The sequence below is a fragment of the Suncus etruscus genome, chromosome 2 (assembly GCF_024139225.1).
Source record: "Suncus etruscus isolate mSunEtr1 chromosome 2, mSunEtr1.pri.cur, whole genome shotgun sequence".
NCBI classification, from domain to species: Eukaryota; Metazoa; Chordata; class Mammalia; order Eulipotyphla; family Soricidae; genus Suncus; species Suncus etruscus.
In genome coordinates, this window is record NC_064849.1 from 98,116,810 (window position 1) to 98,139,342 (window position 22,533).

Here is a 22,533-nt window from a genome sequence, read left to right on the forward strand (position 1 = left end):
AGATGAGGGCTGGAAGGACTAGCTCATGATATGAAGCTCACCACAAAGACTGGTGAGTGCAGGTAGAGAAATAATTACACTAACAACTATCATGACAATGGTAGTGAGAGAGAGAGAGAGAGAAGTCGAATGCCTGTCTCAAATTCAGGCAGGGGTGGGAGAGGAAGGAGTTGGTGGGGGGGGAATTGGTGGTGGGAATGTTGCTCTTGTGAAGAGATGTGTTCTGTTTATGACTGAATTCCAACTACAGTCATGCTTGTCATGGTGCTTAAATAAAGATATTATTTAAAACAAAACAAAAGAAAATCAATAAATTCAAAGGTAAAAAATAGAAAAAAAGAGAAATTCTTAAATCTTGCCTTCTGTGTTAACATTAGACCAACTTGACTCTAATGACAGTTTCTCTGACTCGGCAGATGCCTCTCTGTGGAACTGAAACCAAGGACTATCAATCACAGAAAGCTACTGCAGTTTTAGCTCCAGCTAACCAACAGTTTCCTTGTAGGGTTTTTACCTTTTCTGTAGTATAAAGACTCTTCCTCCAGTTCCTGAGATGAAACATTCCGGATCACTTCGAAGTTGATGTTATTGGATTGGAACATAAACAATTTTTTCTTGATTTCTTAAGTTTTATGTTCCTGTTTCTCTTTTAAGAGAATATTCAGAGAGAGGGGTAGAGAAATGTCAAGAGGCAGTCCTAGCAAAGATCCTTGAAATAACTCTGATCAAGACTGTTTTGCCAAACCTTTATCATAAGCCGGCACTTTTTAAGGAATTGGAGGGGAGATTAAGGTGCCCACTTCTGGGCACTGTATCCAAATTTATAAAACAGCCAAGTATAGTAAATATCATTTTCACACAGAGCATACCTAGAAGAGGCCAAAAGTTATGAAAGTAGAACTATTTGTGGTTTTAAATTTTTGTTGTTTTAAGAATTAAATTTAAAAGTCAAAACCTTGGTTATTTTAGAACTGCTGGTTGACAGATAGAAACTATATTTCAAGCTCTTTCATTTGGATCCGCCCTGCCCTTCCTCTTCAGATTGCTTCTGATATTAACGCTATTACAGAGTTGGAGACACCTAAGTCAAAATCTGTGTGTGTGTGTGTGTGTGTGTGTGTGTGTGTGTGTGTGTGTGTGTGTGTGTGTGTGTGTGTGTGTGTGTGTGTGTTATTCTGTGGGCTCCTAGGTCAGGGCAGGCCTAGGGGCTCAAAGGGCAGGCGGGTTGTTGTGAAAGCAGGAAAACCTTCGGTTCCTAAAAATGCTTTTGACAGAAACATCAGAGGTCAAGGTCACTTTTTTATATAAATATCTTTACTTAAGCACCTTGATTACAAGCCTGTTTGTAGTTGGGTTCTAATTATACATTAAAAAAAAAAAAAAAAAACACCACTTTCCAACCCCCAACCCTTTCACCAGTGCAACGTCCAGTTTAGACCACTGAAAACTTTGCCAAGTGCCCAAAGGTACCCGGGCGGCGGGGCAGGGAACCAGCCCAGTGCGCAGACTCCGCGCGCAGGCGCACTGACGAAGGAGGTGCCTGGGAAGGCCGGCCGAACGCGCGCGCGCCGAGTCCAAGTCCCGGGAGTCGGAGCCGTTTTCTGCGCCTTCCCTCCGCGCGGCTGGGCTCGGATCTGCCATGCCTCTGCGGGGCGTCTCGGTGGTGGAGCTGGCCGGCCTGGCGCCGGGCCCGTTCTGCGGCATGGTGCTGGCGGACTTCGGGGCGCAGGTGGTGCGCGTGGACCGGACCGGCGCGGGCGGCGACGTGAGCCGCTTGTCCCGGGGCAAGCGCTCGCTCGCTCTGGACCTCAAGAGGCCGCGGGGAGCGGCGGTGCTGAGGCGCCTGTGCGCGCGGGCGGACGTGGTGCTGGAGCCCTTCCGCCACGGTGAGCCCCCGGCCCCGATGTGGGGGATCGCCTCGCTGAGGTTCCGGGCCACAGCTCCCTCTCTCTCTCTCTCTCTGCCTGCTGCACTTTTGCCCTTGACCCCGGCCGGCCCTGCCTGGCCAGACCTTGCTCCTTGCTGTCACCCTCATCACTCGCCTCTGCAGCTGCTTTCCCCAGTTTTGCATTGGGAGAAAAGCAGTTGCCTCTGTTTCCCGGGTGCTTGCTGATCTCTGGTTGCCTGAGCCGGGCCCCTTGTCCCCAGGAGTCCATCCAAAGTTACTGATTTCAGTCAGGACGCTGGCACGAGTCTCTCCCTGGAATATTGCATCTAGGCGTATATTGCATTTAGTCATTGCTGTTGAGGGCCGCTGATCCATCTTACTCACCCAGAGACACAGGCCAACAACTGCCTTCAAGGCGAATGTTTCCAAGCTGCAGCTTCAATCCTTTCCTTATCTACTACTTCCCCGAAGAGGGAAAAGAACTATAAAATCGGTTCCCGTGTTCACTTGTTCTTCACAGATGATGTGCAAATCTATTCCCCCCCCCCTTAGTATTAGGGAACTTGCAGATCTCCCCGCAAATTAAAATTTTGTATAGCCTTCCAAGCCTTGCAACTTCCAGAAGTTCTGAACTGACCCCTTTCTCTTCCTTCCAAATGGATATTTCAGCATCGGAGAGACACAACAGCGGGTTCTGCTCAGCTTTGTCTGAGACAGACATTGGCTGGATACATAATATGGTTGTCTGAGTTCTACCAGCCCTCAGTGCTGAGCCTAGAGTAAGCTCTGAGCGCTGCTGGGTATGGCCCCAAATAATCTTCACTCCCCATCTCACATGGGCTTCTCTTCCTCACAGGTTAATAGCCACAGTGAACAAAGCAAGAATCCCTCTGTTTCCTGAATCAAAAACTTACTCTCAGTCATGATGTCGTCTATGTCCAGTTTTCAGTGACCACTATACAGTCATTTTTCCTCTAGAAATTCAGTAGCTCAGGGTTGTTTCCTTCTGTCTGGCCTCCTGAACCCTGTCCTGACGGATTCTTTTTTAAATCTAGCATCATTCCAGTTGTTACTCTATGATTACTGTTAGAGCAATTTTTTTTGCCCACATGCATCTCCAGTTTTATCCGACATGAAGCAACAGGTCACTAAATTTTGGTGAATGAACTAATTAATTAGCACCTTAATGTGCCCTCTTTAAATGTCTTACTCCTTGCATCTGGATTTGAAATTAGACTAGTCATTTAAAATTAAGAGTCTGTCAAACTTTAGTAGAGGTCCATTTGGAGAAGAGAGTAGCTCAAGTGGTTGAGCAATTTGTCCACTTAGAAGTAAAACACTTGAAACAGTTGCAGGTGAAAGTGGCCTTTACCTAAGTAGGTCATTGAAGTTCTTTTATAAACTGTCACATATTTAGGCTTTATATGTATAATATAGTATATATTAATATATAAAATTTATAAATATATAAAATATGTTTATATTTATATATAGATATATGTTATATATGTTACATATATAAAGAATATCTTTACGGGCCAGGAGAGATAGCACAGCGGTGTTTATCTTGTAAGCAGCTGATCCTCCAGAACTAAGGTGTTTGGTTTGAATCCTGGTGTCCCATATGGTCCCCTGTGCCTGCCAGGAGCTATTTCTGAGCAGACAGCCAGGAGTAACCCCTGAGCACTGCTGGATGTGACCCAAAAACAAACAAACAAAAAAGAATATCTTTACATATTCTTTTTTAAAGTCCCTCTGGGTGTTGTGTAATAAGTGTTGTAACTTGAGAAATCTTAGATGCAATCGTATCTAACCTTTCTACTAATAGGCAGTGTTTTGTTGTTTCGGTTTTGGGCTGTACCTGGCAAAACTCAGGGGTAACGCCTAACAGTGCTCAGAGGACCACTTGGAATGCTGGGACCTAACCCAGGTCAGCCATGTGTAAGGCAAGCTTACCTGCTATACTGTCACTCCAAATGTACTGTCACTCCAAACCATTGGGCATTCTTCGGGTGAAAGTACTAATGGGAAGTGTTGTGCAGGCCTGTGGAAATAATTAAGGCAGAGTTTTGTTGGAAGAATTTGAGAGTGGATGGGAAATAAGGACTATCTGCAAGTGTAACACATTTCCCAGCTTGGGTTGGTTACAGCCCCAGGTGCAGGATTGTTGTTGATTGGGGGCCTGAGGATGATAGTAGTCCCAGGTGCAATTGTGGGGGATTGCTTTTTGTCATTTCAAGAACAGGGAATTCTAGAGGGTTCTTTGTGATTTTTTTGCTTTCTTAAAAGGGAGTCCTGAAAATAGAACACATACATTTGTGAGACTTGGAAGTAGATTGTAGTAAATGAAAAAGTTTTCATAACATTAGTCTTGGAATTGTTGTATATAAAAATATTTACTTAGGATTGTTCTGTGACTATTGCCCCACCTAGACCTTCCAGGTGGGGGCACTGTGGAGTTGGCAATAAATAGCTTGATGGACAGGGGAGAGGGGTCCTTTTGCGAGAGCTGGTTGCAGGCTGCAAGAGGTCTCTCTCTCTCTCTCTCTCTCTCTCTCTCTCTCTCTCTCTCTCTCTCTCTCTCTCTCTCTCTCTCTCTCCCCTCCCCCAATTTTTTACACCCTAACCTTCTTGTCTGTGTGGATTATTATTTATATTACCAAGGTCTCCCCCAGAAAGGGGATGGGAAGTAATTAGTAATTTCTCATTCTGGGGACTGTTTGTGGATTCACAAACACCTAACAAAGAATTTAACAGCCCAGATACATTACAAATGGTGCCTGGAACAGGTGGACCTGGACCCTCAATAACTGTAAGTGAAATGCTTTATTGGAAATTGCCTCTGGAGATCCTTGGATGGCTTCTATGGTCAGCCACGTTGATTGTGCCACCTTGTTACAAATTCTTTGGTTCTGCGTTTGTCAATGGATTATTCCATATTATTTAAAACGAATAGGCTTGATGATAGAAAAATTTGTTGCTTTTGGATGGTTGTGGTTTATAGTTCAAACGAAAATTTATACTCAAATATTCGCCTCGCCTGTGTTGTCTCCATCCGTCATAGTTTGTGGAATCTCTGTGTTGGCAAATATTGTTATGGTGAGCATAGGTATTGGCTGGTGTTTAGGAAGCAAAAAGTGTGGAAAAAGTGAGGCTAAGACCAGCATAGATAATAAAGAGATCTATCTGATGAAAATCCAGGCCAAAGTGCAGGCTGATGAATCTAGCACCATCATCAAAAATATAGGCATTTTTCCCAACAAAAAATCTACTCGGAAACGTAATTTAGAAACTCAGGACTCAAATCAAAATTTTAACACTGATGACCAACCCCTGGTGCTAAGTCCACAAGTGAGTCCTGATTCTGTACACAGAATGGAATCACATAATAGTGCCAACTCAGACAACGAATCATAGGCTAGTGCTCCACATGTCAGGCCTCAGAGCCCAGTACAGAGTACTTCTGCTAATCTGGCCTCAGCCCCGTTACAGAGCCCTGTGCAGAGTACTTCTGCTAATCCGGTCTCAATTCCGTTACAGACAGTATATGTGCCAATTTATGAACCCCTTGAAATAGAAGACATGGAATGGTTTAAGAAAGCATGTAAGGACTTTGGGCCAGTTTCTCCATATTGTCTGGAGATGCTAAGACTTTGGTGTCAAAAATCACTTTGGACCTGCATGAATTTAAAAAAACTATCTGAAATATGCCTGCCATCTAAACAGTGAACCGAATAGATGTTATATGCGGAGGGTGTAAAATCCAAATTATATAGCCCAGATGGGACAAAAAAACAAGTGGCAGGGGTCAATCTCTCGTATGAATTATTAATGGCAGAAAATCAATAGGCAGATATTCAGGCACAAGCTGCTTTACCTAAGGAAATATTTTTATATACAACAATTCCAAGACTAATGTTATGGAAACTTTTTCATATCTACAGTAGATATTGAAGCAGAAAAGGACCTACAAAGAAGAGCACTTTTCAAAAGCTGGGTATTTGTTTGTTTGAAGGCTAGGAAGCTACTCCCAACTCTGTGCTTTAGGGTCCTTTCTAGTTATATTGTGGGGACTATGTGGAACCAGGGATGAAACTTGGACTTTCAGCATGCAAATCATATGTCCAGCCTTTTGAGTTATCACTCCATTCCTTAATGAAATAAGTCATGAAGAGGATTTTAGTGGTTCCTCCAACCCAGTCTCTAAGGGTCTGATTTGGGGTTTTTAACATCTGATGTGGGATGTGAAAACAATTTACCAAAGAGTGAGATTTCCAGACAGAGGAAAATCATAGTTTATTTGAGAGGAGACTGGTCAAGGGGCACAGTAGACACCTCAGTGGGACACCTGTCCAGTACAACCTTAGAGAGACTTTTCTCATTCTTAGGTACCCCATGCATGACCCTGCAGAGAGTGTTGGTCCCTTTTTGCAACCTTATAGAGAGGCAGAATGTTATGGAATGAGGATGAGTTGGGGAGAGGAATTTACCTTCATGGGAATCTTTTTTTTTGTTTTGTTTTAGGGTTACACCCAGCAGCGCTCAGGGGTTACTCCTAGCTCTGCACTCAGAAATAGCTCCTGGCAGGCTTGGGGTACCATATGGGATGCCGGGGATCAAACCTGGGTCCTTCCCAAGTCAGGCACATGCAAGGCAAACACCCTACCACTGTGCTTTCACCTCTTCATCGGAATCTTAAGTCACCTCTAAACTGATGTGGCAGGAAGATCTTTGATAGGGAAGTGTCAGGAAAGGGGTGGCTAGTAGAACTCACCAGAATGAAAAGGCAAAAATGCCTTATTATTGTACTGCATCTCTAGCCCCCCCCCATTAGATTTTTAACTCAGTAAAGTCTCACTGTAACTGTGCTAAAATAAGCAAAGCAACCACTTTGTAGTGAATGGAAAAGATTTGGGAAAGTCAGGGGACTGGTCTAAAAGGAAGAAATGCCTTCTGCTGATGGAAGAGACTAGGATAGATCTGAAGGAAACTAGGCAAATTCTGGAAGAAAATAACATTCTGAAGCAGAAGGTATGTATTTCAAAGCTGATGGCCTCTCTTCCTGGGTCCTTCCTGCAAGCACCTTCCATAGGTCCTCGATAAATGTTACTAGTGTGACTCTATAGATCGTTGTTATGTTTACCACAGAGGACCCTACACATGCTCTGTTTATGTGCTCTTAGAAGAGGTTACTTTTCTCCTAAGGTGTCATGGAAAAGCTCCAGCTGGGCCCTGAGATTCTGCAGAGGGAGAATCCGAAGCTCATCTATGCGAGGCTGAGTGGATTTGGACAGTCAGGAAGATTCTCCAAGCTAGCCGGCCATGATATCAACTATTTGGCTTTGTCAGGTATGTTGAAAGGAATCACCTCTCTCTGTGCCATCTATGTGTTTCCAGTCAAGTCCTGTGGTTATATGCTTAGCATTGTTTCTTATAAAGTGGTGATTTGTCTTGGAATGGTCAGTTTTAAAATTTAATTAAAGAACTGTAGATTACAAGGTGATTGACAGTTGAGATTTAGGCATATAATATTTCACCACCAATCCTACCACCAGTGTCAACTCCCATCATCAGGGCTCCTATTCTTGGCTATCCCACACTCAACTTCTCCCACCCCATCTGCCACCTTGGCAGGTACATTAAAGTTCAGTGGTTTCAGCTTAGATCTCATGTTGTCAGTGTTGTTGAGTCTGTACTGTGGATGAGTAGTTACCTGTACCCCACGATACCAGTATCACTGAAGCACTTACCCCAGTTTCCCCATTACTTCCCGTTCTCATCCTTTTTCTTACCACCCAGATTTATATTCTTCTCTGTGCTTTTCCTCCCTAAGCTCTTGGGTTAGGGGTGCTCAAGGCATCTCTCCATTATATATGTCCTAATACATTATTTTACATACCACAGATAAGTGAGATCACCCTTTGTTTGTCTGTTTCTTTCTGGCGTCCTTCACTCAATATGTCTTCCTGTTCCAACCTGGTTGTAGTAAATTACATGATTTCATCATTCCGTGCTAGAATGGCCATTTTGTAGCCTTTTTTTTTTAAATTTTAACACACTTGAAGAATAATATTTTTTTCTCTAGTGACACTTATTTACTCCCTGTGGAAAGTCAGTTCTCAGTCCACCTAGGAAGTCGGAGACTACTCGGTATTATGATGTTTGCTCTGTGCTTTGAGGATTCTGTTGTAGTTTGATGCTGGACTTCTCTCTTTTCCCATCTTCCTTGGCAACTATTGCCTGAACCATCATTTCAGATTGTGAAAACTAGAAAAAGTCCATACTTTTCAGGTAACATTACTTCATTAAATTTTTTGCCTATAAACAAGTCTTAAAAGGGGTAATTGTAGACTTCTAAGAAAAGAAAGTTATTAAATATTAAAATGTTGAGGAAGGGAACAAATTGGTAGTTTCTTTTTATAATCTGGTTTAAAATACAATTTTAAATTTACAGTGTTTGTGACTATAATGGTTTTATTTTTAGTCTTTTAAAACTGATAATAAATGTGCTTTTTGTTGTTAAAGTAGAGCCTCAGCAGTTAACACCATTCCCACTTCATCCCCAAACAGTGTAAAAAATTGGTGAGAATTTTTCTTTTTAAAAATGATAATTTAGGTACTTAGGACAGTGTTAAAATTTAGGGTTTTTATATACAATATTACTGCATTTCTCCAACACCAAAATGCTGATAGCTCTGGAGGCAGGAGCAATAGCACATTAGGTAGGGCATATGCCTTGCACATGGCCAACATAGTTTCCATCCCTGGCATCATATATGGTTCCCTGATCCTGCCAGGAGCAATTTCTGAATGCAGATCCAGGAGTAACCCCTAAGTGCCACCAGGTATGGCCCCAAAATAAAACAAACAAACAAACAAACAAACAAAAAATGCCCATGACTCTCCACCTCTGCCCTTATGTCTCCTCAAGTCTTGGATTCTTTCACTCCCATCATTCCCTCCACTGTTTGGAAATTAGTTTTGCATTCTAATGTCAAGGGTTTTTCATTATTTAATACTTTTGTGCCCTTACTTTGACAGTAAAATGATCAAAGTTTCATTGAAATAAAGTACTAGAGAAACAAAAATCAGAACAAAGGGATCCAGAGAAATGGTTCAGGGGTAAGATATCTCATTTGCACACGACTGACCTAGGACAACATGCTCCTGAGCACTGTCAGGGTGGCCCCACTGGTCCCAGGCACCCCACAGCAATGCATTCTTGGTGATGTCCTGACTTGCAGAGAATCCTCAGGAGAATTCCCAGACCTCATGAGCAGTGCTTGGGAGACTACCCCCCAAAAAAAACACACACACACATGCACACAAACACACATACACACACAACAAACACATAGAACAAGGATCCTTGCTGTAGGGGAAATCTGTTTATAAAAATACAGAATGGGTTTATATCCAGAAAAACACTATGTGTGACTTTTCACTTCATGTCACTTCATGTTACGTGTTTTTCACTTCATGTTTGGTGGTTTCTCCGAGCTGTTCAGGCATTTATCCAGGAAAAACATTTAGTTGGCGCCTTTGCTCTCTGCCTTGAACATGTAGGTGTGCTGTCTCTGATCGGCAGAAGTGGCGAGACTCCATACGCCCCCCTGAATCTCGTGGCTGACTTTGGTGGCGGCGGCCTCATGTGTGCCCTGGGCATCGTGCTGGCTCTTTTTGAACGCACACGTTCTGGCAGAGGTCAGGTCATTGATGCCAATATGGTGAGTGTTAACTGGGGGAAATGTGGAGCCTGCCTCTTATTATCCAATAGGACACATAGCTGCCTCAAATCCTTTTCTGAGAAGGATAAGAGAAGAAGGGCTTTGAAATTTGAGTTCAAGTTACACAGGACATGCTTTTTTGTAGAAGGGCCTCTTTTCAGGCTGGGGATATGGCTCGATGCTAGAGTATATATGTATACCTTGCTTCTAAGGACTTGGACTCATTCCCAGTCCTGCAAAAAAGAAAAAAGAAAGAAAAGAAAGGAGCCTTATATCTTTGCCATAATTAATTATATCATTTCATCGTGTTCCCTCACATTTCTCCCTTTGTTTGCTGTGGTCATGGTACACAGCAGGTCACACATACATGAACATGGCGCTTTCATACTTGGTGGCAGACAGTGTGCTGTCTTGTACACTTGACTGTCTCGTTCAGTATCACACTGCCAGATTCTGGGATTGCAAGCAGCTGCCAATACTGGGTGTTGCTGAGGGCCTGACTGACAGCTTCATCCATGCAGGGCAGGAACTCTAGCGGGGTGGCCCATCCCTGAGTCTGGATTGTCACATTGCTATGCTCTCTTTGAAAAGGGTCAATTTCCTAAGCTTTTTGAGACTCAACTGAATTCTATGTTATATATGACAATGTCCCAAGTTTTTTCTTAAGCTTCGAATGTAGTTTTCAAACCTTCCACATAAAAAAACTAGATTCCAGAAGTCTCCTGTAACACAGAAAATTTTTTTTTAATAAATAAATACTTTAATTGAATCACCGTGAGGTACACAGTTAAAAAGTTTGTCATACAATGTCCCAACACCCTGCACCCTTGCACATTTCCTGCTACCAGTGTTTCCAATTTCCCTCCTGTCCTCCCCCTATTCATGGAAGACATTTTCTTCTTTCTCTCTCTCTCTCCACACTTTTTTTCTTTGAAACACAGTGGCTTATATCAGTGTTATAAAGGGGTATCATGCATATCACTTTATCTCCTTTCAGCACCTAGCTCTCATCCAGAGTGATCATTTCCAACTGTCATTGTCATAGCAGTTCTTTCTCTGTCCTAACTGCACTCCCCTACTATTTGTAGCAAGCTTCCTATCATGAGCCAGTCTTTCTGGCCCCCATCTCTATTATCTCTGGAAACTATTATCATGCTATCTTTATTTTATATTCCACAAGTGAGTGCAATCATTCTGTGACTATCCCTGTCCCTCTCTCTAATTCTGTTTATGTATAAGCATATTTCACGACTTTTTTTTTTCCTAACAGCTGGGAAGTATTTCATTAGGACACAGAAAATGCTTAACGATGCTAAAGTGCAATGGGTTGTTCTGAACCTGTTAGTGTGCAGGAGATTCCTATGTCCAGTGCTTTACCTTCCCCACTGTCATCTAAGTCTGTCTCATGTGCTGGGTCCCTTCCTCGAGTGATTTCTTCCCATCCACAAGACAATAACTTGGGAGTTGGAGAGAGTAGGGGTGAAGCTGCAGATCTTGTGTGTGATCTCCCCATGTGGTTTTGAAATAAATTATTTAAGTTCCAGTGCCTCAATTTTCTTCTTTGAAAAGCAGAAGTACGAGGCTGGAGCAATAGTCTAGTGCGTAGGATGCTTGCCATGCACATGGCCTGGCCAGCCCAGGTTTGATCCTCAGCACCTCATATGGTCCCCTGAGTGAGTCTCAGGAGTGACTCCTGTGTGCTTAGCCAGGAGTAAGCCCTGAGTATTGCCAGGTGTGGCCCAAAAAGAAAACACACACACACACACACACACACACACACACACACACACATACATAAAGAGGCAAGGGAAGGGAAGGAGAAGGGGGGATAAGGAAAGGAGGAAAGAAAGGAAGAAAGAGAAAGGAAGGAGGGAGGGAGGGAGGGAAGGAGGGAAGGAGGGAGGTAGGGAGAGACAGAGTAAAGCAGAGGTGATGATACTTTCTGCCGCATTAGGAAATGAGTTCTTCTGTTGTTCAGTGTGTGAACAGACTGGCATGTGAAGTTGTTGTGGTCTGTGAGAGCATACTGCAACTACTGTGTTATAGAGGGAGATAGGCTGGGAATCACTGGGAGCCTGTTGAGACTGATCCACTGAGGGGACAGTTCCCAGCATGGGAGGAGAGAGGGGCAGCAGATGGCAAGCAAGGCTGAGCAGAGCTAAGTGGAGAAAGGAAGGGAGTGTTGTCATGGAAACAACGTACCAAGGAAGGAAGGGTCAGGGGTCAATTGGGGGAGAATCCTGACTTCTACAAACAATTAAGCCTTATAAATTGGATTTGTCCTTGGTGACTTTGGCTCTGGGGACCATATGGGATGCTGAGATAGAACCTAGGTCGGAGGCTTGCAAGGCAAATCGCCCTACCTGCTACACAAGTTCTGGCCATTGTCTCTCCTCTAGGAGTCTGGGCTGGGCTTCCTTCTCCTTGTGTGCTAATTTGCTAATTTGAGAACCTTGTGATTTTCTTTTTTCAAAAAAATCATTTTATTTATTGCTTAAGTTATTTTAATTTTTTTTATAATTGATTTGTTTCTTCAACAACCAGACTGCCATTACTGTTTACGAACAGTGGCTGATTTGAGTTTGAGGTTCCGACTTACATAGGTGCCCGCAGATTGCTAGAGCCATAGACCCAGCGCCGTGCTCTAGTGCCCTCTGCTGGTTCCCGCGGGTATAACCCATATGGTCTAGTAGGACAGAACCTGAATTTTTTTTCTTTTTTCTTTTCTTTTTTCTTTTCTTTTTTTTTTTTTTTTTTTTTTTTTGACGCTCAGGGTTTATTCCTGGGTATGCGCTCAGAAATTTCCTGGCTCGGGAACTATATGGGACGCGGGGGATCAAACCTCAGTCAGTCCTAGGTCCGCCGCTTGCAAGGCAAATGTCCTACCACTGTGCCACTGCTCCGGCAGAACTTGAAATTTTAAGGATAATTTTGCTGACAAAAGAGTCAGATTTGAATAATTTTCTGATGTTGTGCAATCGAATACTTACAGCTGGGTGTACATTCAAGGGTCACTTGCTTTCATCAGACTATGTTTCATCAGAATTCTGTGATGACTGGTTTTAGTGAAGATGTTGTGAACTTAGTTCAGGGTTCTTTTTTGCATTAGGAAAGAGAGAGTGTTGGTTAATTACTGCAGGCCAAACAGGAAAAATTTATAGCCATCACTTTCCCACTGTGGTATAAATAGTGGTCAAAGCTGATTAGAATTACAACAGCTTTTTGAGGGGACATTTTTAGCTTTTAATCACTTTTAACAACAGAATTCGGTTGGGTATTTGCGCACGCGGCGCGGTGCGGTGCGGTGCGGGGTGTGTGTGTGTGTGTGTGTGTGTGTGTGTGTGTGTGTGTGTGTGTGTGTTTGGTTTGGTTTGGTTTGGTTTGGTTTGGTTTGGTTTGGTTTTGGGCTGCACTTGATGCTCAGGATTGACTCCTGGCTCTGTGCTCATAGATCATTCCTTGGGGTGACTCATGGGGCCATATGGAACCCGAATTGGTTGCATGCAAGATTGATACCCTCCCCCACTGTACTGTCTTTCTGCCCCTGCACAGAATTCACAACCCCACCCAGCCTGCCTGTGATGAACTAGGGTTGCCTCTTCATAGAACTACTGAAGCAGACAGGCAGGTAGTTGGGGGCTGGGAGTGGGGTGAAGTCCTGACAGTGAATTCCTAAGACATAATAAAATCCATGGATTGAGGGACTTGAAGAAGTTATTCTCTAACTACCCCTAAAGCTGAGGCTCAAAGCATTATTGCAGGTCCCCCCATTGTGGACCAGGGACTGAGATCTGATAAGGCTCTCCTGGGCCTGGAGAAACCTGGACCCTCTCCAGAGACATTTCAGCAGGAGCAAAGGGCTGTGATAAGGACTTGGAGAAGGACTATCAGCCGTTTAAAACTCATCTCCATGAAAACGCCATAGTAATCAACTCAAACCTACTAGAAAGCCACATGTAGGGGTAGTTGGGCAAAGTGTATGTAAACTATCCTGTATGAAGGCTGGGTGCACATGCTGCTGGACATATGTTGCTAACACATGTATGGCCCGAAATGTGTCCCCTCAGCTCTCTATGCCTCCAGAAAAAACTTTCGTTCTCTTGACTATCTCTGTCCTCTCTCTCTCTCTCTCTCTCTCTCTCTCTCTCTCTCTCTCTCTCTCTCTCTCTCTCTCTCTTCTCTCTCTCTCCTCTCTCTCTCCTCTTTCTCTCTCTCTCCCCTCTCTCTCTCTCTCCCCTCTCTCTCTCTTCTCTCCATTCTCCTCTCTCTTCCCTTAAAAAAAATCTCTAAAAGCTATTAATGTGGGGCCAGAGAGATAGCATGGAGGTGGGGTGTTTGCCTTGCATGCAGAGGGACGGTGGTTCGAATCCCAGCATCCCATATGGTTCCCCATGCCTACCAGGGGCGATTTCTGAGCACAGAGCCAAGAGTAACCTCTGAGCCCTGCCGGGTGTGACCCCAACCCCCCCCCCAAAAAAAAGCTATTGGGGCCAGCGAGGTGGTGCTAGAGGTAAAGTGTCTGCCTTGCTAGAGCTAGCCAAGGAAGGACTGAGGTTCCAGTGTCCCATATGGTCCCCCTAAGCCAGGGGCAATTTCTGAGTTCTTAGCCAGGAGTAACCCCTGAGCATCAAATGGGTGTGGCCTGAAAAACAAAACAAAACAAAACAAAACAAAAGCTATTAATGTTTTTGTTTTGGGGACAAAGTCCACAATGCTTGAAGATTGCTCCCACTCTGCTCTCTGGAATCACTCTTTGTGGTGCTTGAGGAACCATACAGGGTGCCAAGGGTTGAATCTGGATCTTTGCATGCAAGGCGAATGTCTCCAAAGATACATTTTTCTTGACTGTGTGTCGCTGTGAGAGATTCTGTTCTCTCACTTGGTAACCTGAGAGGCCAGGATGCCTCGGTGACCTTCTTCCGGGAATGCTAGAATTATTTGGATCAGTAATACACTAAAATGAGGGGGTGACCCAGCCCATGGTAATTATGACTGAGAAGGCTCTTCAGCATTCCATGCAGAGTGGACATTCCCAGCCTTGTTCGTCTGGATTAAGAAAACCCGCAAACTGCCCCTAGCCCCACACATACCACCATAGTGTTATGTTCATTTGTAGCATTCTAGTGATTAATAATAAACTTAAAGCACATTAAATATTCAGCTACAGTTTGGTGGGGGGACTTGGAGTTAACTAAGTAAGCTAAATTAAATATATTATGATTTTCTTTTAAAATGTGATTGAACTGTTGGGCCAGAAAGATAGTAGGGTACCAGGTAGGACATTTGCCTTGCATGTAGAACCTGGTTTCAATCTCTGCTACCACATAGGGTCCCATGAGCCTGCCAGGAGTCTTCCCTGAGCAAAGAGCCTTGAGTATCATGGGGTATGGCCCCAAAACAAACCAGTAATAAAACATGATATAGCATGTGTATATGTGTTAGCATGTATTGAAATAAATTTTTTAAGATCTTTTGCTTTTTATAATCTTCTTAATATGCACATAAATAGGCTATGTAATTTGCTTCCATGTACATACATCTTTAAAATGATTAGTAACTTGGGGGTAGGAACAATAGTACATTGAGAGGGCATTTATCTTGCTTGTGGCCAACCTGGGTTCGATCTCTATATCCCTTATAGCCCCTGAGCCCCACCAGGAGTGATTCCTGAGTGCAAAGCCAGTACTGAGTTCTGGAATTCTGAGCACTACTGGTTATGACTCCAAATCAAAACAAACAAAAAACTAGAATAAAAAAATGATCAATATTTTGCCAGTCTGAAAAGAAAGAAAAAGGTAGTTCTGTCTAAGTCTTTTGGAGAAGTATTTTCTGAAACTAATAGTGTGAAAACTTCCATTCAGAGGTCTGCCATTGACTTTCTTAAAATCCCTAGGAAGTTGTATAACCAGATAAAGTCTTCCTGTCTCAAAGGAAATCATTGTAATGCAGATATTTAGGAAACACTTGAGTAGGAATGAGTTCTGCTTCTCATTGATTTGAGTGGGTTTGTACCATACTCTTTTTTTTTTAAAGGTGGAAGGGGCAGCATATCTAAGTTCTTTTCTGTGGAAAACTCAGAATTCCGGACTATGGGAGCAGCCGCGAGGAGAAAATGTGTTGGATGGTGGTGCTCCTTTCTATACAACATATAGGACAGCTGATGGTGGGTTTATGGCTGTTGGAGCTATAGAACCCCAGTTCTATAATTTGCTGATCAATGGTAAGGAATTTCACCTCCAACCCCCCAACCCACCCATCCTTTCTTCCTTCCTTCATTCCTTTCTTTTTTCCTCCTTTCCTTCCTCCTTTCATCCCTTCCTTCTCTTTCCTTCCTCATCTTTCCTTCCCTTCCTCCCTCCCTCCCTCCCTCCCTCCCTTCCCTCCCTCCTTCCTTCCTTCCTTCCTTCCTTCCTTCCTTCCTTCCTTCCTTCCTTCCTTCCTTCCTTCCTTCCTTCCTTCCTTCCCTTCCCTTCCCTTCCTCCCTCTCTCCCTTCCTCCCTCCCTGCCTCCCTCCCTCCCTCCCTCCCTCAGGTAATCATATAGGATGCCAGGGACTGAACTTGGGTTAGCCACATATAAGGCAAGTGTTCTTCTACCCACTGTACTATTGTTCCAGTTCCTGTAGATATTCTTTATTTTTTTTTATTTAGGGGCCTTTTGAAATTCATGATGTCAATTATTATGTAGCCAATTTCTATAACTTTTCATAACATTTTAGTGTTGAATTTAATCACTTATTCGTAGGCTTCTTCCTTAAAATCTGAGTCCAGTATAACATTGTGTAGACTTTATATTGGGAGTCTTACACACAGTGTGGGTTGATTTCAATTCACTGTGACAGATAATAACCTCATAAGGAGTTTTTATTTTGAAAAACTACTCAGTGAAGGAATTGATTTCTGGAATCTAGAATTGTGATGAAATTTAAATACCAGAGTGTTGGCCAAGGAAAAATAAGTCTGATTTTAGTCATGCAGCCCCAATGACTTCAATCCTCTCCAGCTTTTGGCTGAGACTTTAAGCTGAGTTTGAATTTCTTTTTTTCTTTATACACCTTTTTTTCTGTTTTTTTTTTTTTTGTTTTTTTTTTTGTTGTTGTTGTTGCTGTTATTGTTGTTTATGAGCCACATCCAGTGGCACTCAGAGATTACTCCTGTCTCTGCGCTCAGAAATTGCTCTTGGCAGGCTCAGAGGATTATATGGGATGCCAGGAATTGAACTTGGGACTGTCTCAGGTTGGCAGCATACTAGGCAAATTCTCTACTGCTGTACTATCACTCCAGCCACAAGCTGAGTTTGAATTTCTTCTTTGACCACTTTTAGAGCTGCACTAGAACATCTTGTTTGGGACAGTATGGTAAGCTCAAAACTAATTTTCATTGGTTATGATCTCTCTGCCCAAAACAAAATAATTTAAGAAATTGTTTTTTCCCTCAGGCCTTGGGCTAAAGTCAGAAGAACTTCCCCATCAGATGGACACAAATCAATGGCCAGAAATGAAAAAGAAATTTGCAGATGTATTTGCAAAGAAGACAAAGGCAGAGTGGTGTGCGATCTTTGATGGCACCGATGCATGTGTGACTCCAGTTCTGACTTTGGAAGAGGCTGCCAATCATGGTCATAACAAAGATCGGGGCTCATTCGTCACAGATAGAGAGCAAGGCGTGAGTCCTCGTCCAGCGCCTCTGCTGTCCAACACCCCAGCTAACCCTTTTTCCAAAAGGGACCCCTTGGTGGGAGAACACTCTGAAGAAATACTTCGAGAATTTGGGTTCAGCCAGGAAGAAATCAATCAGCTTAAATCAGATAAAATTATTGAATGTCGTAAAATAAAAGCTAATATCTAAGTTATAAATCAAATGAAATTGAATATTACATTTCTAGTATTAAATAATACATAAAATCATGTGTTTGAAAAGATGAAAAGAATATAACCATGATTCAAAAAGACTCATATGCTAATGACTGAATTATGTTTTTAATTTTATTTATTTAAAGAAAATGCATCACATGGTTAACAGTTAATCATAATACATTTGTTTCCAGATAAGTGAAATCAAAGTTATTTAAAAAATGAGAAGAAAAATTAAAATGAAATGAAAGAGAAGAGAAAAAAGAAAGATAAAAGGAAAAGTACAGTGGCAAGCTCTTGTGAAAATTACTGTATCACCAATGAAATAATATAATGGCAGAATATTTAGTAAGCTTTTGTTGGTATATGTCAAGTCTGTTAAATTAGGATGTTCCTCTAAGTATGACAGCATAAAACAAATGAAGTTGTCCAGAAATTCAAAGTATAATATTGCAAATTTTAGGGGCAATACTCATTTGTATGGCATCCTGGAAGAAGGCCTGTATGAACGTGGAGATTGTGGGCATGGTTACAGCTGCCAGGCTTTTCCGAAAGAAGGGAGCACCTGCTCCAAAAAAAGCTAGGTAATATCAGCCCAGCACCCTATGATTGAATTCTGAGAATGGTTAACTCTAGCTTTTAAAGGAATTTTTTAATATTTTAATATGTAAAATGGTAAACATTTTCTACCTTTTGTTTTACTTGACAGATTATATTTGTCAAAATTAAATAGCCAAATATATTCTTTAAATGAAGTAATACAACTTTTTATTAAATGTTTTCTTCTCTGAACTTTGCTTGTGCTTTTATTTTTGTAAAAACATTTTAATAGAGTTGGAGCATAGTACTGTAAATAGGGCATTTGCATTCAATATTTGCCTTGCACACAGCCAACATGAGTTCAGTCCCTTGCACCCTATGTGATCTTCTGAACCCCACCAAGAGTGAACCCTGAGTGTGGTGCCAGGAGTAAACTCTGCACACCACTGAGTGAGGCCCCCAAAACAGAACTGCTGGCCTAACCAGTCTTCACCTTAATTGAAGATGGCTTCTTCTTGACATATCTAAATCCCACCTGGCCAGGAAGAACCTTTGGATAGGCACTCTATCCCAATCTGTTCTCCAGCCGGGGGTGTGAAGGTGGTCATATTCTTCCCATTGAAGACTGCAGCTCCAGTAGATCTTGCTCTGTCCACATGGAGGAGGATCCCCAGAACAGTTTCATCTCTCCAGGTTGGTTTTTATTTCCTGCAGCAGCCCTGTTCCAGACCATTTCCCTTTCCCAAGATAGGAGTGTGAGAAATGATCTCTATCTCATTGCATGTATTGTGAGGGTCTCAGGCATGTCTTAGCAATCATATGAAAATCCTGAGGGGTCCAAAGCCCACTCTTGCTCCAGTTAGTAAGGAATTCAATACAAAACACTGAAATTGGCCCATAATGTGAATAGGATTTTTTTCTGAATAGACCAAGCAAGACCATGTTCCTGCCCACATAGGATGGGGTTGTTTATCCTCCTGAGGGGCAGGTGCAGAGAAGCTGCATCTCGAGCACTGTTTGCTGGCCTGTGGTGGAAGACTGGTGGGGACAGTCCTCCAGAGCTGCTTTCAGACTCAGAGTCTCAAAGAGGCAGTGGACAGCTCATCTTCAGCATTCCTTTCATCTGATATTTTAGTCTCAGCAGATGGTGATTTTACTGATTCAGTGCCAGTGGAGGGCAGTGAATTATTGGCCTTGGGGTGGTGTTTAGTTTGAGCACATGTCACTGTTGTATTAAATATTAATTATAAAGTCCTTGAAGGTGGTGGATAGATGGCGAGGCCTTTCTTGGATCGTCCAGCACCTGCAGCCCCTATGGCAGGTCTGTGGGTATCAGGTGAAGGTGAGGAAATGATCCACAGCAGTCAGATTTCAGGAGACATGAAGCTTTATCATAAAGCCAGAACCACCTTGTGCATATCTTACATGGCTTCTAAGCTAAGCAGCCTCTCTGAACCTAACCCGTCTCTCCTCTATCCATGCTGCATCTCTCTACTGAGGCAACCCCTTTTTTACAGACCACAGACCCCTCTCATCCAGGTAAGATAGACAGGAAGTTGGGGGAGGGGTTACAGTCATCACTGGGAAGGTGCTTTTGAAAGTTTGGCCTGTATATCCCTTACTGCATGACACATGAAAAAGGACCAGAGCACATAAAGCCTACTAAGAGTAACACCAAACTGCCTAGTATACATATTACTATACCTGTAAAGAACATGGTAAAGAATGTGAAAAAGATGGTAAGAGATGTGAAGAAAGGCCAAGGTCCCTCATTCCAAAGCAAGGACAGTATCATAGTCTTAATCGAAAGGGGTATTATGGCCCTTACCCAACAGGGAATTATCCACTTGGTCCACCCAGGAATCACATCACCCACTATTGTTTAGGTCTCTGTTCGAGGTACCAGATGTAGATAATTCTTCTCATCCCAATCTTGAGGGGAAAAAGGAAGTGTCTGAAATAGGGCCACCACAGGAAATAATCCAAATCAAACTGGAGAGATGAAATGGGTCTGGAGTTCTTCCACTACCTGGAGAGATCTTCCACCAAGTCTTTATTGTGAAGTATTTATTGTGCAGTCTTTATTGTGAAGTATAGGACTACCCCTCTGGGTGGAGAACAGGTTGGGGTGGAGAGCCTAACCAGAGGTTTTTCTTGCCCAGGTAGGATTTAGATATGTAAAGAAGCCATCTTTAATTAGGGTGAAGACCGTTAATCCAACAAAAACAAATAGACATCCTTCAGATGACACTCTCTTGCCTCGTTCTGCTTGTTCTCTTTGTTCTTAGCCTCATAGCAAATCCTGCATCTCATCTCTAGCAAAATCTGGAAGTGAGGCTTTCAAGCACCAGCAGCAAACCTGTATCTCGACTGAGGCTGAGTCAAGTCAAGTCCTTGGGAGAGAAGGGATTATTTTTAAGGAGAGTCAACTTGCTCTTTAATAAGCACAGAAAAAGGCATGGCAAGCTCCTCCATTGCACAGATGCGATCAGAAGTTCAGATAGGGGGCCGGAGAGATAGCATGGAGGTAGGGTGTTTGCCTTGCATCAAAAGGACAGTGGTTTGAATCCCGATATCCAATACGGTCCCCCGAGCCTGCCAGGAGCGATTTCTGAGTGTAGAGCCAGGAGTAACCCCTGAGTGTTGCCGGGTGTAACCCAAAACAAAACAAACAAACAAACAAAAAAAAAACAAGAAGTACAAATGACCCCTACATCTTCTCAAGTTTTCATTGCCTTTGTGTTTTGATAATTTCTTCATGGTGTCCTTTGTTGAAAGAAATAACAAACCATTTCATTTATAAATAATTAAGTATCATACTTACCTGGCAGGGGCGATTCCATGATCATAAAGGTGGTTTCCCTAGGGTGAGGCTCGCCCATTGCACTCCGGGCATGCTGACCCCTGCAATTTCCCCAAATGTGGGAAACTCGACTGCATAATTTATGGTAGTGGGGGACTGTGTGCGCACTCTCCCCTGAAAAAAAATAATTAAGTCTCAACAGCTTAAGTATTTATTATTAATATTAGCAGTTTGACATATATAAGCATAGTGATGGAGAGAAAGTATTGTTTTTTTCTCTGTTCTTCATCATAGCTACTAAGCCTTTCACACACACAGCACAACTTGTTTTACACTGGTTTTAAATTGGCTACTAACTTCATTTTCTGTGTAAATGATTTTCAGATGATAGTTGCTTTTTATTATGGCTGAGAATCTCAGAAATCTTTGAAAGTAGTGTAATTCTGTATTCAGAGTAAACTATGTCCTAGTTCAATGTCAGAGATGTAGACTACCACTCTATTTACTTGCTTCAATATTTTAAATATCCCAGGACACCTCTTTGAACTTACTGTGGTGTCCTGGAAAACAATTGGCACATAATCTGGGGAACAGTGATTTAAACAATTCATCCAGGAAAATACAACTATAAAGAGGCAGAACCAGAATGGAAACAATATTTTGACTCCCAAGTCTTACTCTTAGGATTATTCCTCTAAGATCATGTTTCCTTTGCCACACAAACTTTACATTTGAAATCTGGGTCCAGCAAGGAGATTATGGTCCATTTAAATGTTTAAAACAGAGAAATTACCTGGTTATAAAAGAGCTGAAGACCCAGAAAATAGTGAGGCAACCCAAATATGTGTAATAGGAACCAGAACCACTCCTTTGTCTTAAGCAACAAAGAAAAATGTGTGCTACCTAGACTAGGGGCAGAAGCTGGACCCAAAGAAGTGATACAGCTAATCTTAGGGGAGTGTTTCAGATAGTGTTTCTCCTACCACCTGTCTTCCTATCAATGACTCATTGAACAGTTCTATCCTGCACCTGGAAAGCAGAGGAACATGAGAAATGTAGTTTCTAGTGACACATTAGTGCCTAGAAGTCAGAAAAAGTATAGAAAGGATCTGAAAGAGTAGGGTTGACTGGCACTGCAAATTGTATGTTTATACTTTATTCATCCAATAATTCTTAGGGACCTTCCTGGTTCCAGTATTTTGTAAGATGCTCTTTATGGGATCAAACCAACAGGAGAAACAGGATAAAAATGGAACTATGTAATTTTTTAAAAAAAAATTAAGTGCAATTAGGGAAATATCAGTACTTTTAGATTTCTCATCATTTAGGGGAATGTACAACCTCACACTAGTTACCCCTACTTAAATTATTAACAAAATTTAGTTATTGACACCGAAGGATTATGTGTAGAGAAAATGTGTTCAGAAAAGTACAGAATATTTATAGCAAAATATGGCTTATATTTATATTTTATTGATAAAATGATATTGACTCAGGGGGGAGAGCTCTTTCAAAGCTCATTGCATGTTTGTGTATGTGAGAGAAACAGAAAGAGAATGAAATATAGGAAGAAAAATTCCTTTAGAAATACTTTCTAAGGAGCCTGCAGCAAATCTCAAAAGCTAATCTCCATCACGCTGCCCGCCCCTCTCTTTGCTGCTGACCATAGCATGTGATCTGCGAGGCCTGAAGAGCCTGCTTTTCCCCTCCCCTGGCACTCTCA

General features: G+C 42.4%; 1 protein-coding gene and 1 non-coding gene across 2 annotated transcripts; both read left to right on the forward strand.

The window, feature by feature from the left end:
- The first annotated feature begins 1,561 nt into the window (after positions 1-1,561).
- AMACR (alpha-methylacyl-CoA racemase) lies at positions 1,562-17,584 on the forward strand. Its single transcript, XM_049767693.1, has 5 exons — positions 1,562-1,886; positions 7,094-7,237; positions 9,455-9,615; positions 15,649-15,835; positions 17,053-17,584. Exons 1-5 carry the CDS (start codon positions 1,640-1,642, stop codon positions 17,460-17,462), a joined length of 1,149 nt encoding a protein of 382 aa, XP_049623650.1. The 5' UTR covers positions 1,562-1,639; the 3' UTR covers positions 17,463-17,584.
- Positions 17,585-20,823: 3,239 nt separating this feature from the next.
- On the forward strand, positions 20,824-20,987 carry LOC126002548 (U1 spliceosomal RNA). The gene has a single exon (XR_007493236.1). It is a non-coding gene; the product is annotated as a U1 spliceosomal RNA (small nuclear RNA).
- Positions 20,988-22,533: the final 1,546 nt, after the last annotated feature.